The sequence below is a fragment of the Salvelinus namaycush genome, chromosome 13 (genome assembly GCF_016432855.1).
Source record: "Salvelinus namaycush isolate Seneca chromosome 13, SaNama_1.0, whole genome shotgun sequence".
NCBI classification, from domain to species: domain Eukaryota; kingdom Metazoa; phylum Chordata; class Actinopteri; order Salmoniformes; family Salmonidae; genus Salvelinus; species Salvelinus namaycush.
This window is the reverse complement of record NC_052319.1, coordinates 27,742,058-27,765,388: the sequence shown is the minus strand read 5'-3', so window position 1 is coordinate 27,765,388 and position 23,331 is coordinate 27,742,058. Positions and strand designations below refer to the sequence as shown.

The following is a 23,331-nucleotide window of genomic DNA, read 5'->3' as shown; positions in this document are numbered from 1 at the left end:
TCTATTTCTACTCTCAGCCTGCTAGAGCTACAGTCTATTTCTTTCTCCTCCAGCCTGCATAGGTACAGTCTATTTCTTCACCTCAGCCTGCATAGGTACAGTCTATTTCTTCTCTCCAGCCTGCATAGGTACAGTTATTTCTTTCACCTCCAGCCTGCATAGGTACAGTCTATTTCTTTCCCTCCAGCCTGCATGGTACAGTCTATTTTCTTTCCTCCAGCCTGCATAGCTACAGTCTCTATTCTTTTCCTCCAGCCTGCAATGGTACAGTCTATTTCTTTCTCCTCCAGCCTGCATAGGTACAGTCTATTTCTTCACTCTAGCCTGCATAGTACAGTCTATTCTTTCTCCTCAGCCTGCATAGGTACAGTCTATTTCTTTCTCCTCCAGCCTGCATAGGTACAGTCATATTTCTTTCACTCCAGCCTGCATAGCTACAGTCTATTCTTTACTCTCCAGCCTGCATAGCTACAGTCTATTTCTTTCTCCTCCAGCCTGCATAGTACAGTCTATTCTTTCTCTCAGCTGCATAGCTACAGTCTATTCTTTCATCCAGCCTGCATAGCTACAAGTCTATTTCTTCTCCTCCAGCCTGCATAGCTAAGTCTATTTCTTTCCCTCCAGCCGCATAGAGCTACAGTCTATTTCTTCTCCTCCAGCCTGCAGAGCTACAGTCTATTTCTTTCTCCTCCAGCCTGCATAGGTACAGTCATTTCTTTTCACCTCCAGCCTGCCTAGTACGTCTATTTCTTCCCTCCAGCCTGCATAGTACAGTTATTTCTTCTCTCTCCAGCCTGCATAGGTACAGTCTATTTTCTTTCACCTCCAGCCTGCATAGTACATCTATTTCTTTCTCTCCAGCTGCATAGGTACAGTCTATTTCTTTCACCTCCAGCCTGCATAGGTACAGTCTATTTCTTTCACCTCCAGCCTGCATAGCTACAGTCTATTTCTTTCTCCTCAGCCTGCATAGGTACAGTTATTTCTTTCTCCTCCAGCCTGCATAGGTACAGTCTATTTCTTTCACCTCCAGCCTGCATAGCTACAGTCTATTTCTTTCCCTCCAGCCTGCTAAGGTACAGTCTATTCTTTCACTCTAGCCTGCATAGCTACAGTCTATTTCTTTCTCCTCCAGCCTGCATAGGTACAGTCTATTTCTTTCACCTCCAGCTGCATAGTACAGTCTATTTCTTCACCTCCAGCCTGCATAGGTAACGTCTATTTCTTTCCCTCAGCCTGCATAGGTACAGTCTATTTCTTTCTCCTCCAGCCTGCATAGCTACAGTCTATTTCTTTCCTCCTCAGCCTGCATAGGTACAGTCTATTCTTTCTCTCAGCCTGCATAGGTACAGTCTATTTCTTTCACTCAGCCTGCATAGTACAGTCTATTTCTTCACCTCCAGCCTGCATAGGTACAGTCTATTTTTTCACTTAGCCTGCATAGTACAGTCTATTTCTTCTCCTCCAGCCTGCATAGGCTACAGTCTATTTCTTTCACCTCCAGCCTGCATAGCTACAGTCTTTTCTTCCCTCCAGCCTGCATAGGTACAGTCTATTTCTTTCCTCTAGCCTGCATAGGTACAGTCTATTCTTTTCCTCCAGCCTGCATAGGTACAGTCTATTTCTTTCACCTCCAGCTGCATAGGTACAGTCTATTTCTTCCTCCAGCCTGCATAGGTACAGTCTATTCTTTCACCTCCAGCCTGCATAGCTACAGTCTATTTCTTTCTCCTCCAGCCTGCATAGTGGTACAGTCTATTTCTTTCTCCTCCAGCCTGCATAGCTACAGTCTATTTCTTTCCCCTCCAGCCTGCATAGGTACAGTCTATTTTCTTTCACCTCCTAGCCTGCATAGGTACAGTCTATTCTTCTTCAGCCTGCATAGGTACAGTCTATTTCTTTCTCTCCAGCCTGCATAGCTACAGTCTATTTCTTTCACCTCCAGCCTGCATAGCTACAGTCTATTTCTTTCTCTCCAGCCTGCATAGGTACAGTCTATTTCTTTCACTCCAGTGCCTAGCTACAGTCTATTTCTCTTCCTCAGCCTGCATAGCTACAGTCTATTTCTTTCTCCTCCAGCCTGCATAGGTACAGTCTATTTCTTTGTCCTCCAGCCTGCATAGTACAGTCTATTTCTTCTACTCCAGCCTGCATAGCTACAGTCTATTTCTTTCTCCTCCAGCCTGCATAGTACAGTCTATTTCTTTCACCTCCAGCCTGCATAGGTACAGTCTTATTCTTTCCCTTCAGCCTGCATAGCTACAGTCTATTTCTTTCTCCTCCAGCCTGCATAGCTACAGTCTATTTCTTTCTCCTCCAGCCTGCATAGGTACAGTCTATTTCTTCCTCCTCAGCCTGCATAGGTACAGTCTATTTCTTTCACCTCCAGCTGCATAGCTACAGTCTATTCTTTCTCCTCCAGCTGCATAGGTACAGTCTATTTCTTCACCTCAGCCTGCATAGCTACAGTTATTTTTTCTCCTCCAGCCTGCATAGGTAACCTATTCTTCACTCCAGCCTGCATAGCTACAGTCTATTTCTTTCACCTCCAGCCTGCATAGAGTACAGTCTATTTTCTTCACCTCTAGCCTGCATAGCTACAGTCTATTTTTTCTCCCCAGCTGATAGTACAGTCTATTTCTTTCTCCTCCAGCCTGCATAGCTACAGTCTATTTCTTTCACCTCCAGCCTGCATAGCTACAGTCTATTTCTTTCCTCCTCCAGCCTGCATAGCATAGGTACAGTCTATTTCTTTCCCTCCAGCCTGCATAGGTACAGTCTATTTCTTTCCTCCAGCCTGCATAGCTACAGTCTATTTCTTTCACCTCCAGCCTGCATAGGTAAAGTCTATTTCTTTCACTCCAGCCTGCATAGCGTACAGTCTATTTCTTTCACCTCCAGCCTGCATAGTACAGTCTATTTCTTCTCCTCCAGCCTGCATAGCTACAGTCTATTTCTTTCTCCTCCAGCCTGCATAGCTACAGTCTATTTCTTCTTCCTCCAGCCTGCATAGGTACAGTCTATTTCTTTCACCTCCAGCCTGCATAGCACAGTCTATTTCTTTCCTCCAGCCTGCATAGTACAGTCTATTTCTTTCACCTAGCCTGCATAGCAGTCTATTCTTCTCCTCCAGCTGCCATAGGCTACAGTCTATTTCTTTCCTCCAGCCTGCATAGGTACCGTCTATTTCTTTCACCCAGCCTGCATAGTACAGTCTATTTCTTTCACCTCAGCCTGCATAGGTACAGTCTATTTCTTTCTCCCAGCCTGCATAGGTACAGTCTATTTCTTTCTCCTCCAGCTGCATAGTACAGTCTATTTCTTCTCACCTCCAGCCTGCATAGCTACAGTCTATTTCTTTCTCCTCAGCCTGCATAGGTCAGTTATTTCTTTCTCTCAGCCTGCATAGTACAGTCATTTCTTCTCCTAGCCTGCATAGCTACAGTCTATTTCTTTTTCCTCCAGCCTGCATAGTACAGTCTATTTCTTTTCCCAGCCTGCATAGGTCAGTCTATTTCTTTCTCTCCAGCCTGCATAGTACAGTCTATTTCTTTCTCCTCCAGCCTGCATAGGTACAGTCTATTTCTTTCCTCCAGCTGCATAGGTACAGTCTATTCTTTCACCTCCAGCCTGCATAGCACAGTCTATTTCTTTCTCCTCCAGCCTGCATAGCTACAGTCTATTTCTTTTCCTCCAGCCGATAGGTACAGTCTATTTTTCTCCTCCAGCCTGCATAGGTACAGTCTATTTCTTTCACCTCCAGCCTGCATAGCTACAGTCTATTTCTTCTCCTCCAGCCTGCATAGCTACAGTCTATTTCTTTCTCCTCCAGCCTGCATAGCTACAGTATATTCTTTCTCCTCCAGCCTGCAGAGTACAGTCTATTCTTTCACCTCAGCCTGCATAGTACAGTCTATTTCTTCTCCTCCAGCCTGCATAGCTACAGTTATTTCTTCACTCCAGCCTGCATAGCTACAGTCTATTTCTTTCTCCTCCAGCCTGCATAGTAAGTCTATTTCTTTCTCTCCAGCCCAGCTAGTACAGTCTATTTCTTTCTCTCAGCCTGCAAGTACAGTCTATTTCTTTCACCTCCAGCCTGCATAGCTACAGTCTATTTCTTTCTCTCAGCCTGCATAGTACAGTCTATTTCTTTCACCTCCAGCCTGCATAGGTACAGCGTATTTCTTTCACCTCCAGCCTGCATAGCTACAGTCTATTTCTTTCTCCTCAGCCTGCATAGGTACAGTTATCTTTCCCTCCAGCCTATAGGTACAGTCTATTTCTTTTTTCCCCAGCTGCATAGCTACAGTCTATTTCTTTCACCCCAGCCTGCATAGGTACAGTCTATTTCTTCACCTCAGCCTCGCATAGCTACAGTCTATTTCTTTTCACCTCCAGCCTGCATAGGTACAGTCTATTCTTTCACCTCCAGCCTGCATAGCTACAGTCTATTTCTTCCCTCCAGCCTGCATAGGTACACAGTTATTTCTTTCCTCAGCTGCATAGGTACAGGCTATTTCTTTTACCTCCAGCCTGCATAGTACAGTCTATTTCTTCTCCTCCAGCCTGCATAGTACAGTCTATTTCTTTCCACTCCAGCCTGCATAGCTACAGTCTATTTCTTTCTCCCCCAGCCTGATAGGTACAGTCTATTTCTTTCACCTCCAGCTGATATACAGTCTATTTCTTCACCTCCAGCTCATGATACGCTTATCTTTCTCCTCAGCCTGCATAGCTAAGTCTATTCTTTTCCTCCAGCCGCATAGGTACAGCTTATTTCTTTCCTCCAGCTGCAAGCTACAGTCTATTTCTTCTCCCAGCCTGATAAGGTACAGTCTATTTCTTCACCTCAGCCTGCATAGCGTACAGTCTATTTCTTTCTCCTCCAGCCTGCTAGTACAGTCTATTTTTTCCCAGCCTGCATAGGTACAGTCTATTTCTTTTCACCTCCAGCCTGCATAGCTACAGTCTATTTTTTCTCCTCCAGCCTGAATAGGTAACAGTATTAGTATTAAAATCAAGAATTGGACTGTAGCTATGCTGGCTGGAGGAGAAAGAAATAGACTATAGCTATGCAGGCTGGAGGAGAAAGAAATAGACTGTAGCTATGCAGGCTGGAGGTGAAAGAAATAGACTGTAGCTATGCAGGCTGGAGGAGAAAGAAATAGACTGTAGCTATGCAGGCTGGAGGGGAAAGAAATAGACTGTAGCTATGCAGGCTGGAGGAGAAAGAAATAGACTGTAGCTATGCAGGCTGGAGGTGAAAGAAATAGACTGTACCTATGCAGGCTGGAGGAAAGAAAGAAATAGACTGTAGCTATGCAGGCTGGAGGTGAAAGAAATAGACTGTAGTATGCAGGCTGGAGGAGAAAGAAATAGACTGTACCTATGCAGGCTGGAGGAGAAAGAAATAGACTGTACCTATGCAGGCTAGAGGTGAAAGAAAGAGACTGTACCTATGAAGGCTGGAGGTGAAAGAAATAGACTGTAGCTATGCAGGCTGGAGGACAAAGAAATAGACTGTAGCTATGCAGGCTGGAGGAGAAAGAAATAGACTGTAGCTATGCAGGCTGGAGGAGAAAGAAATAGACTGTAGCTATGCAGGCTGGAGGTGAAAGAAATAGACTGTACCTATGCAGGCTGGAGGAGAAAGAAATAGACTGTAGCTATGCAGGCTAGAGCTGAAAGAAATAGACTGTACCTATGCAGGCTGGAGGAGAAAGAAATAGACTGTACCTATGCAGGCTGGAGGAGAAAGAAATAGAGTGTAGCTATGCAGGCTGGAGGTGAAAGAAATAGACTGTACCTATGCAGGCTGGAGGTGAAAGAAATAGACTGTACCTATGCAGGCTGGAGGTGAAAGAAATAGACTGTACCTATGCAGGCTGGAGGAGAAAGAAATAGACTGTACCTATGCAGGCTGGAGGTGAAAGAAATAGACTGTACCTATGCAGGCTGGAGGAGAAAGAAATAGACTGTAGCTCTGCAGGCTGGAGGAGAAAGAAATAGACTGTAGCTATGCTGGCTGGAGGAGAAAGAAATAGACTATAGCTATGCAGGCTGGAGGAGAAAGAAATAGACTGTAGCTATGCAGGCTGGAGGTGAAAGAAATAGACTGTAGCTATGCAGGCTGGAGGAGAAAGAAATAGACTGTAGCTATGCAGGCTGGAGGAGAAAGAAATAGACTGTAGCTATGCAGGCTGGAGGAGAAAGAAATAGACTGTAGCTATGCAGGCTGGAGGTGAAAGAAATAGACTGTACCTATGCAGGCTGGAGGAGAAAGAAATAGACTGTAGCTATGCAGGCTGGAGGTGAAAGAAATAGACTGTAGCTATGCAGGCTGGAGGAGAAAGAAATAGACTGTACCTATGCAGGCTGGAGGAGAAAGAAATAGACTGTACCTATGCAGGCTAGAGGTGAAAGAAATAGACTGTACCTATGCAGGCTGGAGGAGAAAGAAATAGACTGTAGCTATGCAGGCTGGAGGACAAAGAAATAGACTGTAGCTATGCAGGCTGGAGGACAAAGAAATAGACTGTAGCTATGCAGGCTGGAGTAGAAAGAAATAGACTGTAGCTATGCAGGCTGGAGGTGAAAGAAATAGACTGTACCTATGCAGGCTGGAGGAGAAAGAAATAGACTGTAGCTATGCAGGCTGGAGGTGAAAGAAATAGACTGTAGCTATGCAGGCGGCAGGAGAAAGAAATAGACTGTACCTATGCAGGCTGGAGGAGAAAGAAATAGACTGTACCTATGCAGGCTAGAGGTGAAAGAAATAGACTGTACCTATGCAGGCTGGAGGTGAAAGAAATAGACTGTAGCTATGCAGGCTGGAGGAGAAAGAAATAGACTGTAGCTATGCAGGCTAGAGGTGAAAGAAATAGACTGTACCTATGCAGACTGGAGGTGAAAGAAATAGACTGTAGCTATGCAGGCTGGAGGTGAAAGAAATAGACTGTACCTATGCAGGCTGGAGGAGAAAGAAATAGACTGTACCTATGCAGGCTGGAGGAGAAAGAAATAGACTGTAGCTATGCAGGCTGGAGGAGAAAGAAATAGACTGTAGCTATGCAGGCTGGAGGTGAAAGAAATAGACTGTACCTATGCAGGCTGGAGGTGAAAGAAATAGACTGTACCTATGCAGGCTGGAGGAGAAAGAAATAGACTGTAGCTATGCAGGCTGGAGGAGAAAGAAATAGACTGTACCTATGCAGGCTGGAGGACAAAGAAATAGACTGTACCTATGCAGGCTGGAGGAAAAAGAAATAGACTGTAGCTATGCAGGCTGGAGGAGAAAGAAATAGACTGTAGCTATGCAGGCTGGATGTGAAAGAAATAGACTGTACCTATGCAGGCTGGAGGAGAAAGAAATAGACTGTAGCTATGCAGGCTGGAGGAGAAAGAAATAGACTGTAGCTATGCAGGCTGGAGGTGAAAGAAATAGACTGTACCTATGCAGGCTGGAGGAGAAAGAAATAGACTGTAGCTATGCAGGCTGGAGGTGAAAGAAATAGACTGTAGCTATGCAGGCTGGAGGAGAAAGAAATAGACTGTACCTATGCAGGCTGGAGGAGAAAGAAATAGACTGTACCTATGCAGGCTAGAGGTGAAAGAAATAGACTGTACCTATGCAGGCTGGAGGAGAAAGAAATAGACTGTAGCTATGCAGGCTGGAGGACAAAGAAATAGACTGTAGCTATGCAGGCTGGAGGACAAAGAAATAGACTGTAGCTATGCAGGCTGGAGTAGAAAGAAATAGACTGTAGCTATGCAGGCTGGAGGTGAAAGAAATAGACTGTACCTATGCAGGCTGGAGGAGAAAGAAATAGACTGTAGCTATGCAGGCTGGAGGTGAAAGAAATAGACTGTAGCTATGCAGGCGGCAGGAGAAAGAAATAGACTGTACCTATGCAGGCTGGAGGAGAAAGAAATAGACTGTACCTATGCAGGCTAGAGGTGAAAGAAATAGACTGTACCTATGCAGGCTGGAGGTGAAAGAAATAGACTGTAGCTATGCAGGCTGGAGGAGAAAGAAATAGACTGTAGCTATGCAGGCTAGAGGTGAAAGAAATAGACTGTACCTATGCAGACTGGAGGTGAAAGAAATAGACTGTAGCTATGCAGGCTGGAGGTGAAAGAAATAGACTGTACCTATGCAGGCTGGAGGAGAAAGAAATAGACTGTACCTATGCAGGCTGGAGGAGAAAGAAATAGACTGTAGCTATGCAGGCTGGAGGAGAAAGAAATAGACTGTAGCTATGCAGGCTGGAGGTGAAAGAAATAGACTGTACCTATGCAGGCTGGAGGTGAAAGAAATAGACTGTACCTATGCAGGCTGGAGGAGAAAGAAATAGACTGTAGCTATGCAGGCTGGAGGAGAAAGAAATAGACTGTACCTATGCAGGCTGGAGGACAAAGAAATAGACTGTACCTATGCAGGCTGGAGGAAAAAGAAATAGACTGTAGCTATGCAGGCTGGAGGAGAAAGAAATAGACTGTAGCTATGCAGGCTGGATGTGAAAGAAATAGACTGTACCTATGCAGGCTGGAGGAGAAAGAAATAGACTGTAGCTATGCAGGCTGGAGGTGAAAGAAATAGACTGTAGCTATGCAGGCTGGAGGAGAAAGAAATAGACTGTACCTATGCAGGCTGGAGGAGAAAGAAATAGACTGTAGCTATGCAGGCTAGAGGTGAAAGAAATAGACTGTACCTATGCAGGCTGGAGGTGAAAGAAATAGACTGTAGCTATGCAGGCTGGAGGTGAAAGAAATAGACTGTACCTATGCAGGCTGGAGGAGAAAGAAATAGACTGTAGCTATGCAGGCTAGAGGTGAAAGAAATAGACTGTACCTATGCAGGCTGGAGGTGAAAGAAATAGACTGTAGCTATGCAGGCTGGAGGTGAAAGAAATAGACTGTACCTATGCAGGCTGGAGGAGAAAGAAATAGACTGTACCTATGCAGGCTGGAGGAGAAAGAAATAGACTGTAGCTATGCAGGCTGGAGGAGAAAGAAATAGACTGTAGCTATGCAGGCTGGAGGTGAAAGAAATAGACTGTACCTATGCAGGCTGGAGGTGAAAGAAATAGACTGTACCTATGCAGGCTGGAGGAGAAAGAAATAGACTGTAGCTATGCAGGCTGGAGGTGAAAGAAATAGACTGTACCTATGCAGGCTGGAGGTGAAAGAAATAGACTGTACCTATGCAGGCTGGAGGAGAAAGAAATAGACTGTAGCTATGCAGGCTGGAGGTGAAAGAAATAGACTGTAGCTATGCAGGCTGGAGGAGAAAGAAATAGACTGTACCTATGCAGGCTGGAGGAGAAAGAAATAGACTGTACCTATGCAGGCTAGAGGTGAAAGAAATAGACTGTACCTATGCAGGCTGGAGGTGAAAGAAATAGACTGTAGCTATGCAGGCTGGAGGTGAAAGAAATAGACTGTACCTATGCAGGCTGGAGGAGAAAGAAATAGACTGTAGCTATGCAGGCTAGAGGTGAAAGAAATAGACTGTACCTATGCAGGCTGGAGGTGAAAGAAATAGACTGTAGCTATGCAGGCTGGAGGTGAAAGAAATAGACTGTACCTATGCAGGCTGGAGGAGAAAGAAATAGACTGTAGCTATGCAGGCTGGAGGAGAAAGAAATAGACTGTAGCTATGCAGGCTGGAGGAGAAAGAAATAGACTGTAGCTATGCAGGCTGGAGGTGAAAGAAATAGACTGTACCTATGCAGGCTGGAGGTGAAAGAAATATACTGTACCTATGCAGGCTGGAGGAGAAAGAAATAGACTGTAGCTATGCAGGCTGGAGGAGAAAGAAATAGACTGTACCTATGCAGGCTGGAGGACAAAGAAATAGACTGTACCTATGCAGGCTGGAGGAGAAAGAAATAGACTGTAGCTATGCAGGCTGGAGGAGAAAGAAATAGACTGTAGCTATGCAGGCTGGAGGTGAAAGAAATAGACTGTACCTATGCAGGCTGGAGGAGAAAGAAATAGACTGTAGCTATGCAGGCTGGAGGTGAAAGAAATAGACTGTAGCTATGCAGGCTGGAGGAGAAAGAAATAGACTGTACCTATGCAGGCTGGAGGAGAAAGAAATAGACTGTACCTATGCAGGCTAGAGGTGAAAGAAATAGACTGTACCTATGCAGGCTGGAGGTGAAAGAAATAGACTGTAGCTATGCAGGCTGGAGGTGAAAGAAATAGACTGTACCTATGCAGGCTGGAGGAGAAAGAAATAGACTGTAGCTATGCAGGCTAGAGGTGAAAGAAATAGACTGTACCTATGCAGGCTGGAGGTGAAAGAAATAGACTGTACCTATGCAGGCTGGAGGTGAAAGAAATAGACTGTACCTATGCAGGCTGGAGGAGAAAGAAATAGACTGTACCTATGCAGGCTGGAGGAGAAAGACATAGACTGTAGCTATGCAGGCTGGAGGAGAAAGAAATAGACTGTAGCTATGCAGGCTGGAGGTGAAAGAAATAGACTGTACCTATGCAGGCTGGAGGTGAAAGAAATAGACTGTACCTATGCAGGCTGGAGGAGAAAGAAATAGACTGTAGCTATGCAGGCTGGAGGTGAAAGAAATAGACTGTACCTATGCAGGCTGGAGGAGAAAGAAATAGACTGTAGCTATGCAGGCTGGAGGTGAAAGAAATAGACTGTACCTATGCAGGCTGGAGGTGAAAGAAATAGACTGTACCTATGCAGGCTGGAGGAGAAAGAAATAGACTGTAGCTATGCAGGCTGGAGGAGAAAGAAATAGACTGTAGCTATGCAGGCTGGAGGTGAAAGAAATAGACTGTAGCTATGCAGGCTGGAGGTGAAAGAAATAGACTGTACCTATGCAGGCTGGAGAAGAAAGAAATAGACTGTAGCTATGCAGGCTGGAGGTGAAAGAAATAGACTGTAGCTATGCAGGCTGGAGGAGAAAGAAATAGACTGTAGCTATGCAGGCTGGAGGAGAAAGAAATAGACTGTACCTATGCAGGCTGGAGGAGAAAGAAATAGACTGTAGCTATGTAGGCTGGAGGTGAAAGAAATAGACTGTACCTATGCAGGCTGGAGGTAAAAGAAATAGACTGTACCTATGCAGGCTGGAGGAGAAAGAAATAGACTGTAGCTATGCAGGCTGGAGGAGAAAGAAATAGACTGTAGCTATGCAGGCTGGAGGTGAAAGAAATAGACTGTAGCTATGCAGGCTGGAGGAGAAAGAAATAGACTGTACCTATGCAGGCTGGAGGTGAAAGAAATAGACTGTACCTATGCAGGCTGGAGAAGAAAGAAATAGACTGTAGCTATGCAGGCTGGAGGTGAAAGAAATAGACTGTAGCTATGCAGGCTGGAGGAGAAAGAAATAGACTGTACCTATGCAGGCTGGAGGAGAAAGAAATAGACTGTACCTATGCAGGCTGGAGGAGAAAGAAATAGACTGTAGCTATGCAGGCTGGAGGTGAAAGAAATAGACTGTACCTATGCAGGCTGGAGGAGAAAGAAATAGACTGTAGCTATGCAGGCTGGAGGAGAAAGAAATAGACTGTAGCTATGCAGGCTGGAGGAGAAATAAATAAACTGTAGCTATGCAGGCTGGAGGAGAAAGAAATAGACTGTACCTATGCAGGCTGGAGGTGAAAGAAATAGACTGTACCTATGCAGGCTAGAGGTGAAAGAAATAGACTGTAGCTATGCAGGCTGGAGGAGAAAGAAATAGACTGTAGCTATGCAGGCTGGAGGTGAAAGAAATAGACTGTAGCTATGCAGGCTGGAGGTGAAAGAAATAGACTGTAGCTATGCAGGCTGGAGATGTGAATATGGATGAGGAGGACTAGAGAATATTTTAACATTATGAATAGTTGAAAAATTAGAGTTTGTCCTTTTGGTTTGCTAATGGTCTTTGTGGTGGTACGTGGTGTAGAGAATGTAGGCATTTGTAATACTGTGTACTTTGATTGTATTTGACTGTATGAGTTTACATGACTGTATACAAAATTTGTATGCTGTGTGTTTGTCTGTGTGTTGAATGTATCTGTATGGTTGTGTTTAGTGTATCTGACTGCTAACTGCCATGTTTCCCCAGGGTACCGGATGCGTATCGGCTCCAGTACAGATAAGAAGGACTCAGGGAGGATGCACGTGGACTTTGCTCAGGCCAGAGACGACCTGTATGAGTGGGAATGTCAACAGAGGCTGCTGGCCAGGGAGGAACGACACCGACGCAAGATCCACGAAGACTTCCTCCGTCCACCCTCGCCACCTCCCATCATGCATTTCTCCGAGCATGAGGCGGGACAGCTGGCGGAGAGATTGAAAGGTGAGTGGACCAATGAGCATGATGTGTGTGTGTGTCACCCCCACCCTCTAGCACTATGTCCAGCTGTGCCTCTAGCAGCTGCCCCCCCGCTGTGTGTGTGCTGCAGGCGGGCCATGGTGGTGTATAAATGTGTGTAAAGGTCCGAGCTGCACACTGTTTTACAGACCCCGTCCTAATTTACAGTATAGGAATAATCTATAATGTACCTTCTCATGAATATTGTCTTCGTATCATTTAGAGCAATGTACCTTTCCTCTGTCATGTCAAATTGATATTAAGAAATGTCAGACGTAAGTAAATATGAAAATGGTTAGATTAGAAAAATAAGCTTTTCATTTCTCATTTCTCCCATCATCTAAATGAGTTATTGATCTAAACCACTGTCTGCTAGAACTGTCTGATTACTACACATCCTCTCTCTGCATGAGAAATACAGTCATGGTTATCATTTTCCTCCCTTATGACACCCTCAACACTGTTATTAGAACCTTCCCAGTAGCATTACCTTAATATGTGGATCTGAAATCCTTCCTGGACAGAGAGCTAGTGTTATGACATCTGATAGGAGAGTTTGACTCTGTTGCCCCCTCTATCTCATCAGCCATCAGTCAGCTCCCAACCCCCCCGCTGTCTCCCCACATGGTGCATCCCGGCTGCATCCCACCTGCCTCTCTCTCTCTGCTGAAGAAGCCCAAAGGGCATCAGACACTGCATCTCCAATACAGCTCAATATGAAGAGAGAGAGGCAGAGAGAGAGGCAGAGAGAGAGGCAGAGAGAGAGAGAGAACCCCCGCAAAGAGGGCATCAACATGGAAGTCACACATACGCCCAGGTAGTGAGCGGGAAAACAGGCCCAACCCCCACTCTTACACTCGCCCAAGCCAACGGCATGTACCAGATGCTCAGCAGGCTCTGCTCACACTTACTGGCCTGAGGCCAAACCACGACCAACAACATTGGACACTTTATGGAACAAAAAGCCTTCACTATATCATCCTGGAATATCCAAGGCCTGAGGTCATCGGCCATTTGTAATGTCTTTATTGTTTTGAAACTTCTGTATGTGTAATGTTTACTGTTCATTTTTATTGTTTATTTCACTTTTGTATGTTATCTACCTCACTTGCTTTGGCAATGTTAACACATGTTTCCCATGCCAATAAAGCCCCTTGAATTGAATTGAATTGAATTGAGAGAGAGGGAGAGAGAGAGAGAGTGCTGACATGAAACTAACTGCATCACACCTCATCAAAATTCCCTCCTCTCTCTCTCCCTCTCTCCCTTTCCTTTTCCTATGGCAGTAAGAACAGACATGTCACATTAACTATTGGAGGAGTCCCATTGATACAAGCAGAAAGTATTTTTGTCTATCATCTCTCAATGAAGCGTATGATAGTAAAGGGTCACGGCTGGGAGATGTCGTGCTCCCCTTATTGGACACCCCTCCCTTCCCTTCATCACATCCCCTGGAGCTCCGAATTCCTAGATTTCTTCATCACGCTGGTGGGAAATGTGTGTCGTCCTGTCTCCTCATTCCCATCGCTGATGCTTTATTTCTTTTCCAATTCTCTGCTTTCCTGCTCATATTGCATCTCTCTTTCTCTCTCTCTGTGCGATCCTCCTTGTCCCCCTGTTCCACTGTCTCTGCTCTCTGTTCAGAGCGGTGTTTGAAAGTGTTCTGTTTCTCCATAATCATATTCATTCAAACAGCCTCTGGTTAATGCTTTTACATTCTCAGGCGGGTAAATACCTTAATCATATTCATTACCACATTACAGCGCATTACTCTGTCTCTCTCTCAACTCACATACAGCTGCTTCTATGAACGGACGTTTATAGCCTTTACACTGAGGCTGCAGCACTAGAGACTGCCTGACTGTTGGTCACAACAGATGGCAGAGAGAGAGGAGGGGAGCGAAGAGGGCGAGCAAGAGTGTGTGTGTGTTTATATGTGTGTGAGTCTGTCACACACCTATCAAGCGATGGGTGGGTAAACGCTTGCACAAAATAAAGAAAGGTTTACCCTCCACTACACCACTGGCTATTACTATAGAGATGTTAGGTTCTCCAAGAAGGTTTTCATTACACTGAGCCAAACACAGAGAGATATTTTGCTTTGATTATTCATTGAAAAGGCTGGGGAAATAGACTTCCATTATTCCCTGTGTTGTGCTGGCCCGCAATACCTTCATGTGACTTCTCTATAATATGATTGTATGATTGCAGTCTGCTGCCTCTTTTGAATAGCACTAGAGCTGTGTGGTGAAAAGTGTTTTCAACCAAGCGACAGTGTGCTCTCAGGTCGTGTTGCAGTGGGTATTGAGCTCATTAAACGATTTTTAATTCACTCTGCGCTATGCGATCGGACGCGGCTCTGTGGCACTTTTCAATTATTATTCAAATGTGAAGAATACGCTCAACAAAGGCCCACCGAGACACAGACAGTTAAAAAGGCTATGCTCACTCAATGACTAGTTTCTGTTGATTCAAACCCATAAATGCACAGAAGACTGTCTCATCCAAAGACACTCAGAAGATATGAAACAGTCTGATAGTTAATCTCCCCATGCTGTTCTGTTCCTGTGCACTGAAGCATAAAGGAAAGAGAAATATAATTTATTCAAAGTACATGGCAGTATACACTGAACAAAAATATAAATGCAACATGTAAAGTGTTTCATGAGCTGAAATAAAATAAAAGGTTTCATACGCACAAAAGCGTATTTTTGTGCACAAATGTGTTTACCTCCCTGTGTGACCATTTCTACTTTACCAAGATAATCCATCCACCTGACAGGTGTGGCATATCAACAAGCTGATTAAACAGCATGATCATTACACAGGTGTACCTTGTGCTGGGATGAAAAAGGCCACTCTAAAATGTGCAGTTTTGTCACACAACACAATGAGGGAGGGTGCATACAATTGGCATGCTGACTACAGGAATGTCCACCAGAGCGGTTGCCAGATAATTAAATGTTAATTTCTCTACCATAAACCACCTCCAACGTTGTTTTAGAGAGTTTGGCAGTACGTCCAACCGGCCTCATAACCGCAGATCACGTGTAACCACGCCAATCCAGGACCTCCACATCCGGCTTCTTCACCTACGGGATCGTCTGAGAAGGGCCACCTGTCAGAAACCATCTCAAGGAAGCTCATTTGCGTGATAGTCGTCCTCACCAGGGTCTTGACCTGAATGCAGTTTGACATCGTAACCTGCTTCTGTGGGCAAATACTCACATTCGATGGCCACTGGCACTCTGGAGAAGTGTGCTCTGACGGATGAACACCTGTTTCAACTGTACCAGGCAGATGACAGACAATGTGTATGGCGTCGTGTGGGCGAGCGGGTTTCTGATGTTAATGTTGTGAACAGAGTGCCCCATGGTGGCGGTGGGGTTGTGCTATGGACAGGCATAAGCTACGGACAACAAACACAATTCAATGTTATTGATGGCAAGTTGAATGCACAGAGATAACGTGACGAGATCCTGCGGCCAATTGTTGTGCCATTGGTCTGCCTCCATCACCTCATGTTTCAGCATGATAATGCACGGTCCCATGTCGCAAGGATCTGTACACAATTCCTGGAAGCTGAAATGTCCCAGTTCTTCCATGGCCTGCATGCGCACCAGACATGTCACCCATTGAGCATGTTTGAGATGCTCTGGATCGACGTGTACAACAGAGTGTTCCAGTTCTCACAAATATCCAGCAACTTCACACAGCCATTGAAGAGGAGTGGGACAACATTCCACAGGCCACAATCAACAGCCTGATCAACTCTATGTGAAGGAGATATGTCGCCCTGCATGAGGCAAATGGTAGTTACAGCAGATACTAACTGGTTTTCTGATCCACGGCCCTACCTTTTTTTTTTAGGTATCGGTGACCAACAGATGCATATCTATATTCTCTGTCATGTGAAATCCATCGATTAGGGCCTAATGAATTTTAATTGACACATTTCCTTATATGAACTGTAACTCAGTAAAATCTTTGAAATTGTTGCATATTGCATTTATATTTTTGTTCAGTGTAGTTTATTTCAAGGAATACCAATGTACAGTTTCATAGGCTTTCAGCTTCACGGTTTAAAAACCTTACCCTAAATCCCCTCCCCCATCATCCTCCTCCAGATGACCATACGTTCAGTGAGGCGACTGCGGTCCTGTTCACGTGGATCGACCGTGGTGAGGTCAACCGGCGGTCGGCCAATAACTTCTATTCTATGATCCAGTCGGCCAATAGCCACGTCCGGAGGCTGATGAGTGAGAAGGCCCAGCACGAGGAGGAGATGGAGCTAGCCAAGGAGACGTTTAAAAATGCCCTGCTGGCCATATTGACTCAGTGTAAGCATCTAACTAGACACACTATACACTACCTGTGACACTTTATTCTCATAAACCCTTCCTAGACACAGTGTACTACAGGTACCTTCACATAGCACTAAAGACCAGTTGTTCTATACAGCTGTACAGTGATAAGCCAGTAGTTAGGGAGGATGACAGAGGTCAGAGACCAGACAGAGGTAAGTACAGTACAGTGTCCTGAACTTTCTACAGGAGAGGACCAGCTGATCTACCTAACTCCCAGGTAGGCATCGTAGAACTGTATCTCTCCAGCAGGCACTCTCAAACAATGTCAATGTACAGTACGGACTGATATTGAAATTATATGAAATACAATCTGGAAAGACAATGAGATGACAACAAGATTCATCAACGTCTTATGACTGTTTAAATGGTGCTATTTTGAATGGTATTTGTTGTGTTCAACACCGGGTAATAAAACGGAGCTATATAGTCCTCTGGTGCTGCTTTAATATGAAAAGTGCAGAGATCCAGAATCACCAGAAGAGGGGATGATGAGGGGGTGTAGTTTTAATGTTGATGTGGTCACAGTGCACTTGTCCAGTAGTAATAGTGACACTTTTTAAACCTCCTGTTGTTTACTGAAGAGGAATATGACAGTATGCAATTAGAACAGAGCAACACTTTAAAGACAACCTTCTACTGGTGGAAAGGATAGTGATGACTGCAGTAACTTCCTAAAAGAGTTAGGAATGATTCAGGACAAATTAAAGACACATTTTATGTAAGTTCAATAGTATGTCTAGACCTACTCTATCCATGAAAACATTTAGTATCACAAGCCAGCCACCCATTGTAGAATGTTGTCTTTGACAGTCCTGATGGAACTGAATCAACAGGTATGAGATGTAAGTACTGTTCAGCACTGGGGAGGAGACACCAGGTAATACAATGACCAGCATTTAACCATATCAGGCCCTACAAACCAACAAAAACAATGTCTCAAAATCACAACCCACCCAATGATTCTCAATATCATCGCTGTCAGATGAAAACCTTGTAACTCAATTATTTCCAAAGACTCTACGACCAAGAACATTTATTCAAAATAGCTTCTGAAGTTTCATAATTGTATGTTCATTAAAGCTGGAACCATAGCGGTGAAACTGCCACGTCCTTTTGCGATATTACGACAACAAAGACCTTAAACAACAAACACTTTTTTTTTATTGCACGCGTGATAGAACAGCAGAGTATGTACAACAATATTTTTTACCAAGAGGCCGAATGCTCCTTTCTTCCTTTAATAAACAATAACAAAATAACAAAAATAACAAATTTTACATTTCCTGAAAAGTTTCTGTTTTGGAGATAAGAAGCTTTCATCCCACAGCGATGATATGTTGGTGGGTGGTACAGGTAAATGCAATGGGGTCTACTAACCCAGGCTGGCAGGATGAAGCTCCCTAGTGTATCCTCTGTGTGCTGTTGTGCCTGGGTGGTGCAGTAGGATCTAAGCTCTACATAAAGCCTTGTCTTGTCTTGACTCCCCTGTTCACCCCAAGTCGAGCAGATCACGGCTGTGTTCACCGCTGCCTCCAGGCAGAAGGCATGGGACCATTTCTCTAAAGCGCAGCGCAAGAACATAGACATTTGGAGAAAGCAGTGTGAGGTTGGTACTCTCTCCTTACCCCCTTATTCCTTGTCATGTTTGGACTCCTCAGGACAGGTTAACAGACAGACACTCTAGCCGGGTTGACATGAGTCCTACTGTGTTTCATTTGGCTGTTGTTTCAGACTGCTGTGGCCTCACAGATACACAGACAGATGGACAGGCAGATGGACAGACAGCTGTGGCCTCACAGCTACACAGATAGATGGACAGACTGCTGTGGCCTCATAGATACACAGAAAAATGGACAGACAGCCATCACATCGATGAAACGCACATGTACACACGCACTCACACAGAGGCGGCAGGTAGCTTAGCGGTTAGATCATCAGTTAACGTTTGTTCGAATCCCTGAGCCGACAAGGTGAAAAATCTGTCGATGTGCCTTTACGCAAGGTACTTAACCATAACTTCTCCAGGGTTGCTGTTTATTATGGCAGACCCTGGCTGTGACCCCGCTCTCTGAGGGAGAGTTGGGAAATGCAAAAAACACATTTCCAATTCACACTTGTAAATAGTACAAAAAGCGTGAGTGGGTGCTATGGCAACAGGGGCTTCCATGGTTAAGACAGATCAATAATTCATTGGGAGTACAACGAGTCAGCATTCTGGATTATTCATTACGTAAGGGATAATCAACGAGAGGCTATGCGTTCTCTGAAAAATAGTGCACGAAATGGAAAGTGTATTCCACGACGTGTTAGTGGAGTGGAACTAACCTTCCACGGAGTTGCATTATTTTCTATAGAACGCATAGAGCCCTGAGTTGATTATCCCTTTTATATCATGGCTATAAATTAACATATTTGCCGCTAGAAATGTATTAATTTGCCAGTAGAAATGTGACAACATCCACTGAATTAGCTAGCAGGTTTACTATCTAGCTAGATAGCTACAGTAGTTGCCTTGGTAACCAGGCAAACAGACATGTTACCTTAGCTAACAAAACCATCATCCTAGCTTGCTATTATGAAAATCGAATTCAACTTTGCCAATAATGTTTTCAATTCGACTTTGGCTTTCAAAAGCAGTTCAAAAATAGAACATGTAAGAATGAACTTCATAGCCATTGGATTATACCGTACAATGATACTGTGCGTTCTAGGGAAATAATGCACTCTCTAGAATGCCATTCAAACCAATCAGAAACGAGTATTCAACAATATCATGGTATAAATGTTCGTTATCACTATTATTAGAACTAAACAAAAGCATCCTATAAATCTCATGGAATCTAGATATTTTTGGTTGTAGAAACACAGATTATTATTGGTTTTAATTTGGCCATTTGGAGACTATGACGATGTATTGAAGTGAATTGAAAGTAATGACCAGGTATATGAGGGTGCCTATCTGTGGGTGCCAGAGTTATCAGGACAGATGTTAACCTAATGTGACCATTCATACTAGGGTTGGGCGGTATCTAGATGTTCATGCCTTCATACTGTTCCTGTACCATACCGGGCTATTTATTTCCAAACATTAAAAAAACGCATACAGTACAGTATACCGCCCAAGCCTAATTCATACTGTAAGACGTCTATGTTCATACAGTACATGTCTCTAAGTCAAGTCAGTGAGAAAGGAATCATGCCATGTCTATTGTCAGAGCAACCAGAGGTAAGGCATTGCTTTGGAAGAAGCGACACACAGTAACAGTACACACTATGGAGTGAGTCTGCTAGCATGCCACAATTGTGAAATCCTTTGTTAAGGGTCAGTAGTATGCTTGGTAAGTGTTCAAGTAGTTCAAGTAATTACTGTAACACTGCAGCCTGAAGCGTCATAGATTATCTGAATGACAAATGGCTGTGAATTAATTATCTATTGATGTATGTATCAACATCCTCCATGACAGTAGTATGAAATTACAGTTTGAATATGAACTGATAATGGATACTGCAGAAATCATGAGATCAGATACGGCTCTAAACACCATTGGATCCCTCCGTCTTCATGCCCTACTGTAGCTTCTAGGAAAAAAGCTCTGGCTGGTTCAGTACTGCAGCTGAGGCTTTCTGTGCTCACAGTCACACATAACAAAGCCCTGCATCTAAACCTCTCTCTCTCCCTTCTCCTCTCATAACTCTATCACACTCTCCTATAGCTGAGTCATTGGCTAAGCATATTTACTTTATCTGAGGAGAGATTTCACAGTGGTGGTATTAGACAGCCTCACAGCTGAGACACTTCTAGTTATCAGAGCAGCTGGAAGAATGAGATGTTTTCTATGCTCCTCTGTCTTTATCATGTGAAAAAATGAAGCGTTCAAACTGCAGATCTCGGATCAGTTTACCCTACCCAACTAAATCCTATCCATAACCCGTCGGGAAGTGAAACACAAAACTGATGTTAGATCAGTGTCTAGGGGCAATTTGATCCTCTTCCACCACAGACTCGTTTGAAGGTACAACCTATATAATTTTTTATTTTATAACACATTACCAGGAGCAGTCTGGTTGAAACCATTTTTAGACAGGCATATGGCTGGGTGTATAGTACTGAGACACTGAGGGGTCCTTGTGTTGTGATGTGACAGGAGCTGAGGAATGCCCACAGTGAGGAGATCATGGGGATTCGCCGGGAGGAGGAGATGGAGATGTCTGACGACGACTCGGATGAGAGCCCCTGTAAGAAGATACGCATGGAGGAAAATGGTAGGACAGGCACGAGCCCAATCTCAAACTCACCCCTGGCATAGTCCCTAGCCCTTGGCCCTTAACCCTTAGCCCCTAATCACTTATACCTTTTAATGATGGCAGGCCACTGTAGCTCATAAATCACCAGACTGCTAAAGTATACAGTACCTTCAGAAAGGATTCCTCTAGGATTATGCCTGTGTTTAGCTCCATTCCATTTACTTTTATCATATTGGTATGCTTGCCGATGACAAGGATACCCATAACATGATGCAGCCACCACCATGCTTGAAAATATATTCAGCAGTTTTACTTTAGTGCCTTATTGCAAACAGGATACATGTTTTAGAAATATTTGTATTCTGTAAATGCTTCCTTCTTTTCACTCTGTCATTTAGGTTAGTATTGTGGAGTAATTACAATGTTGTTGATCCATCTTCAATTTTCTCCTATCACAACCATTAAACTCTGTAACTGTTTTAAAGTCACAATTGGCCTCATGGTGAAATCCCTGAGCGGTTTCCTTCCTCTTCAGCAACTGAGTTAGGAAGGACATCTGTATCTTTGTAGTGACTGGGTGTATTGATACACCATCCAATGTGTAATTAATAACTAAACCATACTCAAGGGGATATTCAATGTCTGCATTTTTTATTTTGACCCATCTACCTATAGGTAGATCTTTGCGAGGTATTGGAAAACATCCCTGGTCTTTGTGTGTATGTGTGCATGCATGCATATGTGTATTTGTGTGTGTTTCTGTGTATTTGTGTCTAACCCTCTCTCCCCAGGTGTGTGTGTCTTGTGTCTAACCCTCTCTCCCCTCCTCCTCTCCAGGTGTGTGTGTCTTGTGTCTAACCCTCTCTCCCCTCCTCCTCTCCAGGTGTGTGTGTCTTGTGTCTAACATTCTCGCCCCTCCTCCTCTCCAGGTGTGTGTGGCCAGTCTGGGGCCTCTCTGAGGGAGGAGAATGACTCTCTGCGTTGGCAGCTGGACGCCTACAGGAATGAGGTGGAGCTGCTGAGGAAGGAGCAAGGCAAGGCTTGCCGCCCTTACGACCCTGAACACTTCCCCGACACACACACACACCTGCTGCAGCAGAGCATGCACAACATGCAACAGGTACACACACACACACACACCTGCTACAGCAACATGCAGCAGTTACAACATTCCACCATCTACGCCTGTATCATACTGCACCTGTGTTTACACCTGTGAGTCCGCCAGATCAGAGGCAATAGTGATGACAATGCGGTATATTGATTGGTGTATTTTTATGCATTTTTTTTACCCTTATTTTACCAGATAAAGTTGACTGAAAACACATTTTCATTAACAGTGTAATGAACACGAGGGGAGACAGAGAGCTGGTTTCAAGTGCAGGGTGCAGCAGGTGTTTATTGTAAAGGACCACAGGAGGAGGCAGGTGGCTGGGTCCAGGGGCAGGCAGAAGGTCATATACAGGGGGTCCAAAAGGGCAACGGTACAGGCAGGAAAAAGGCTAGTAACGTAGTCCGGGAGATCAGGCAATAGGTAGACAACAGGAAATCCGATGGGCTAAAATACAGGCAGGGAATACGCAAAAGACGTCGTTAGTGAGGCAGGCAAAAACCATTATACACGGGAGGAGTAAATTACAGGAAACCCAGAGCTCTGAAAGACATGTGTCACAAAACAAACAATACCTCACAGTGATGGGGTGCAAAGAACTGCACTAAATAGTGTGTGATAATTAGAGGTCAACCGATTAATCAGAATGGCCGATTGCGAACTACTTTGCCAGAATTTTTACGTAATTATGATATAACATTGAAGGTTGTGCAATGTAACAGGAATATTTAGACTTATGGATGCCACCCGTTAGATAAAATACGGAACGGTTCCGTAGTTCACTGAAAGAATAAACTTTTTGTTTTCGAGATGATAGTTTCTGGATTCTACCATATTAATGACCTAAGGCTCGTATTTCTGTGTGTTATTATGTTATAATTAAGTCTATGATTTGATAGAGCAGTCTGACTGAGTGATGGGAGGCACCAGCAGGCTCGTAAGCATTCATTCAAACAGCACTTTCGTGCGTTTTGCCAGCAGCTCTTCGCAATGCTTCAAGCATTGAGCTGTTTATGACTTCAAGCCTATCAACTCCCGAGATTAGGCTGGTGTAACCGATGTGAAATGGCTAGCTAGTTAGCGGGGTGCACGCTAATAGCGTTTCAAACGTCACTCGCTCTGAGACTTGGAGTAGTTGTTCCCCTTGCTCTGCATGGGTAACGCTCCTTCAAGGGTGGCTGTTGTCGATGTGTTCCTGGTTCGAGCCCAGGTAGCGGCGAGGAGAGTGTAACGGATGTCCTCCTCCTCTTCGGAAGAAGAGGAGGAGTAGGGATTGGAC

At 44.4% G+C, this 23,331-nt stretch overlaps 1 protein-coding gene across 1 annotated transcript in view; it reads left to right on the top strand.

The window, feature by feature from the left end:
• The window catches only part of LOC120058068 (ecto-NOX disulfide-thiol exchanger 1-like), a 99,043-nt gene that overhangs the window by 61,858 nt on the left and 13,854 nt on the right, over positions 1–23,331 (top strand). Inside the window, exons 2-6 of the mRNA XM_039006547.1 lie at positions 12,081–12,314; positions 16,457–16,669; positions 18,196–18,302; positions 20,842–20,959; positions 21,871–22,061. Of these exons, the coding sequence (XP_038862475.1) occupies positions 12,081–12,314; positions 16,457–16,669; positions 18,196–18,302; positions 20,842–20,959; positions 21,871–22,061 (863 nt within the window). The remainder of the gene's footprint in view (positions 1–12,080; positions 12,315–16,456; positions 16,670–18,195; positions 18,303–20,841; positions 20,960–21,870; positions 22,062–23,331) is intronic.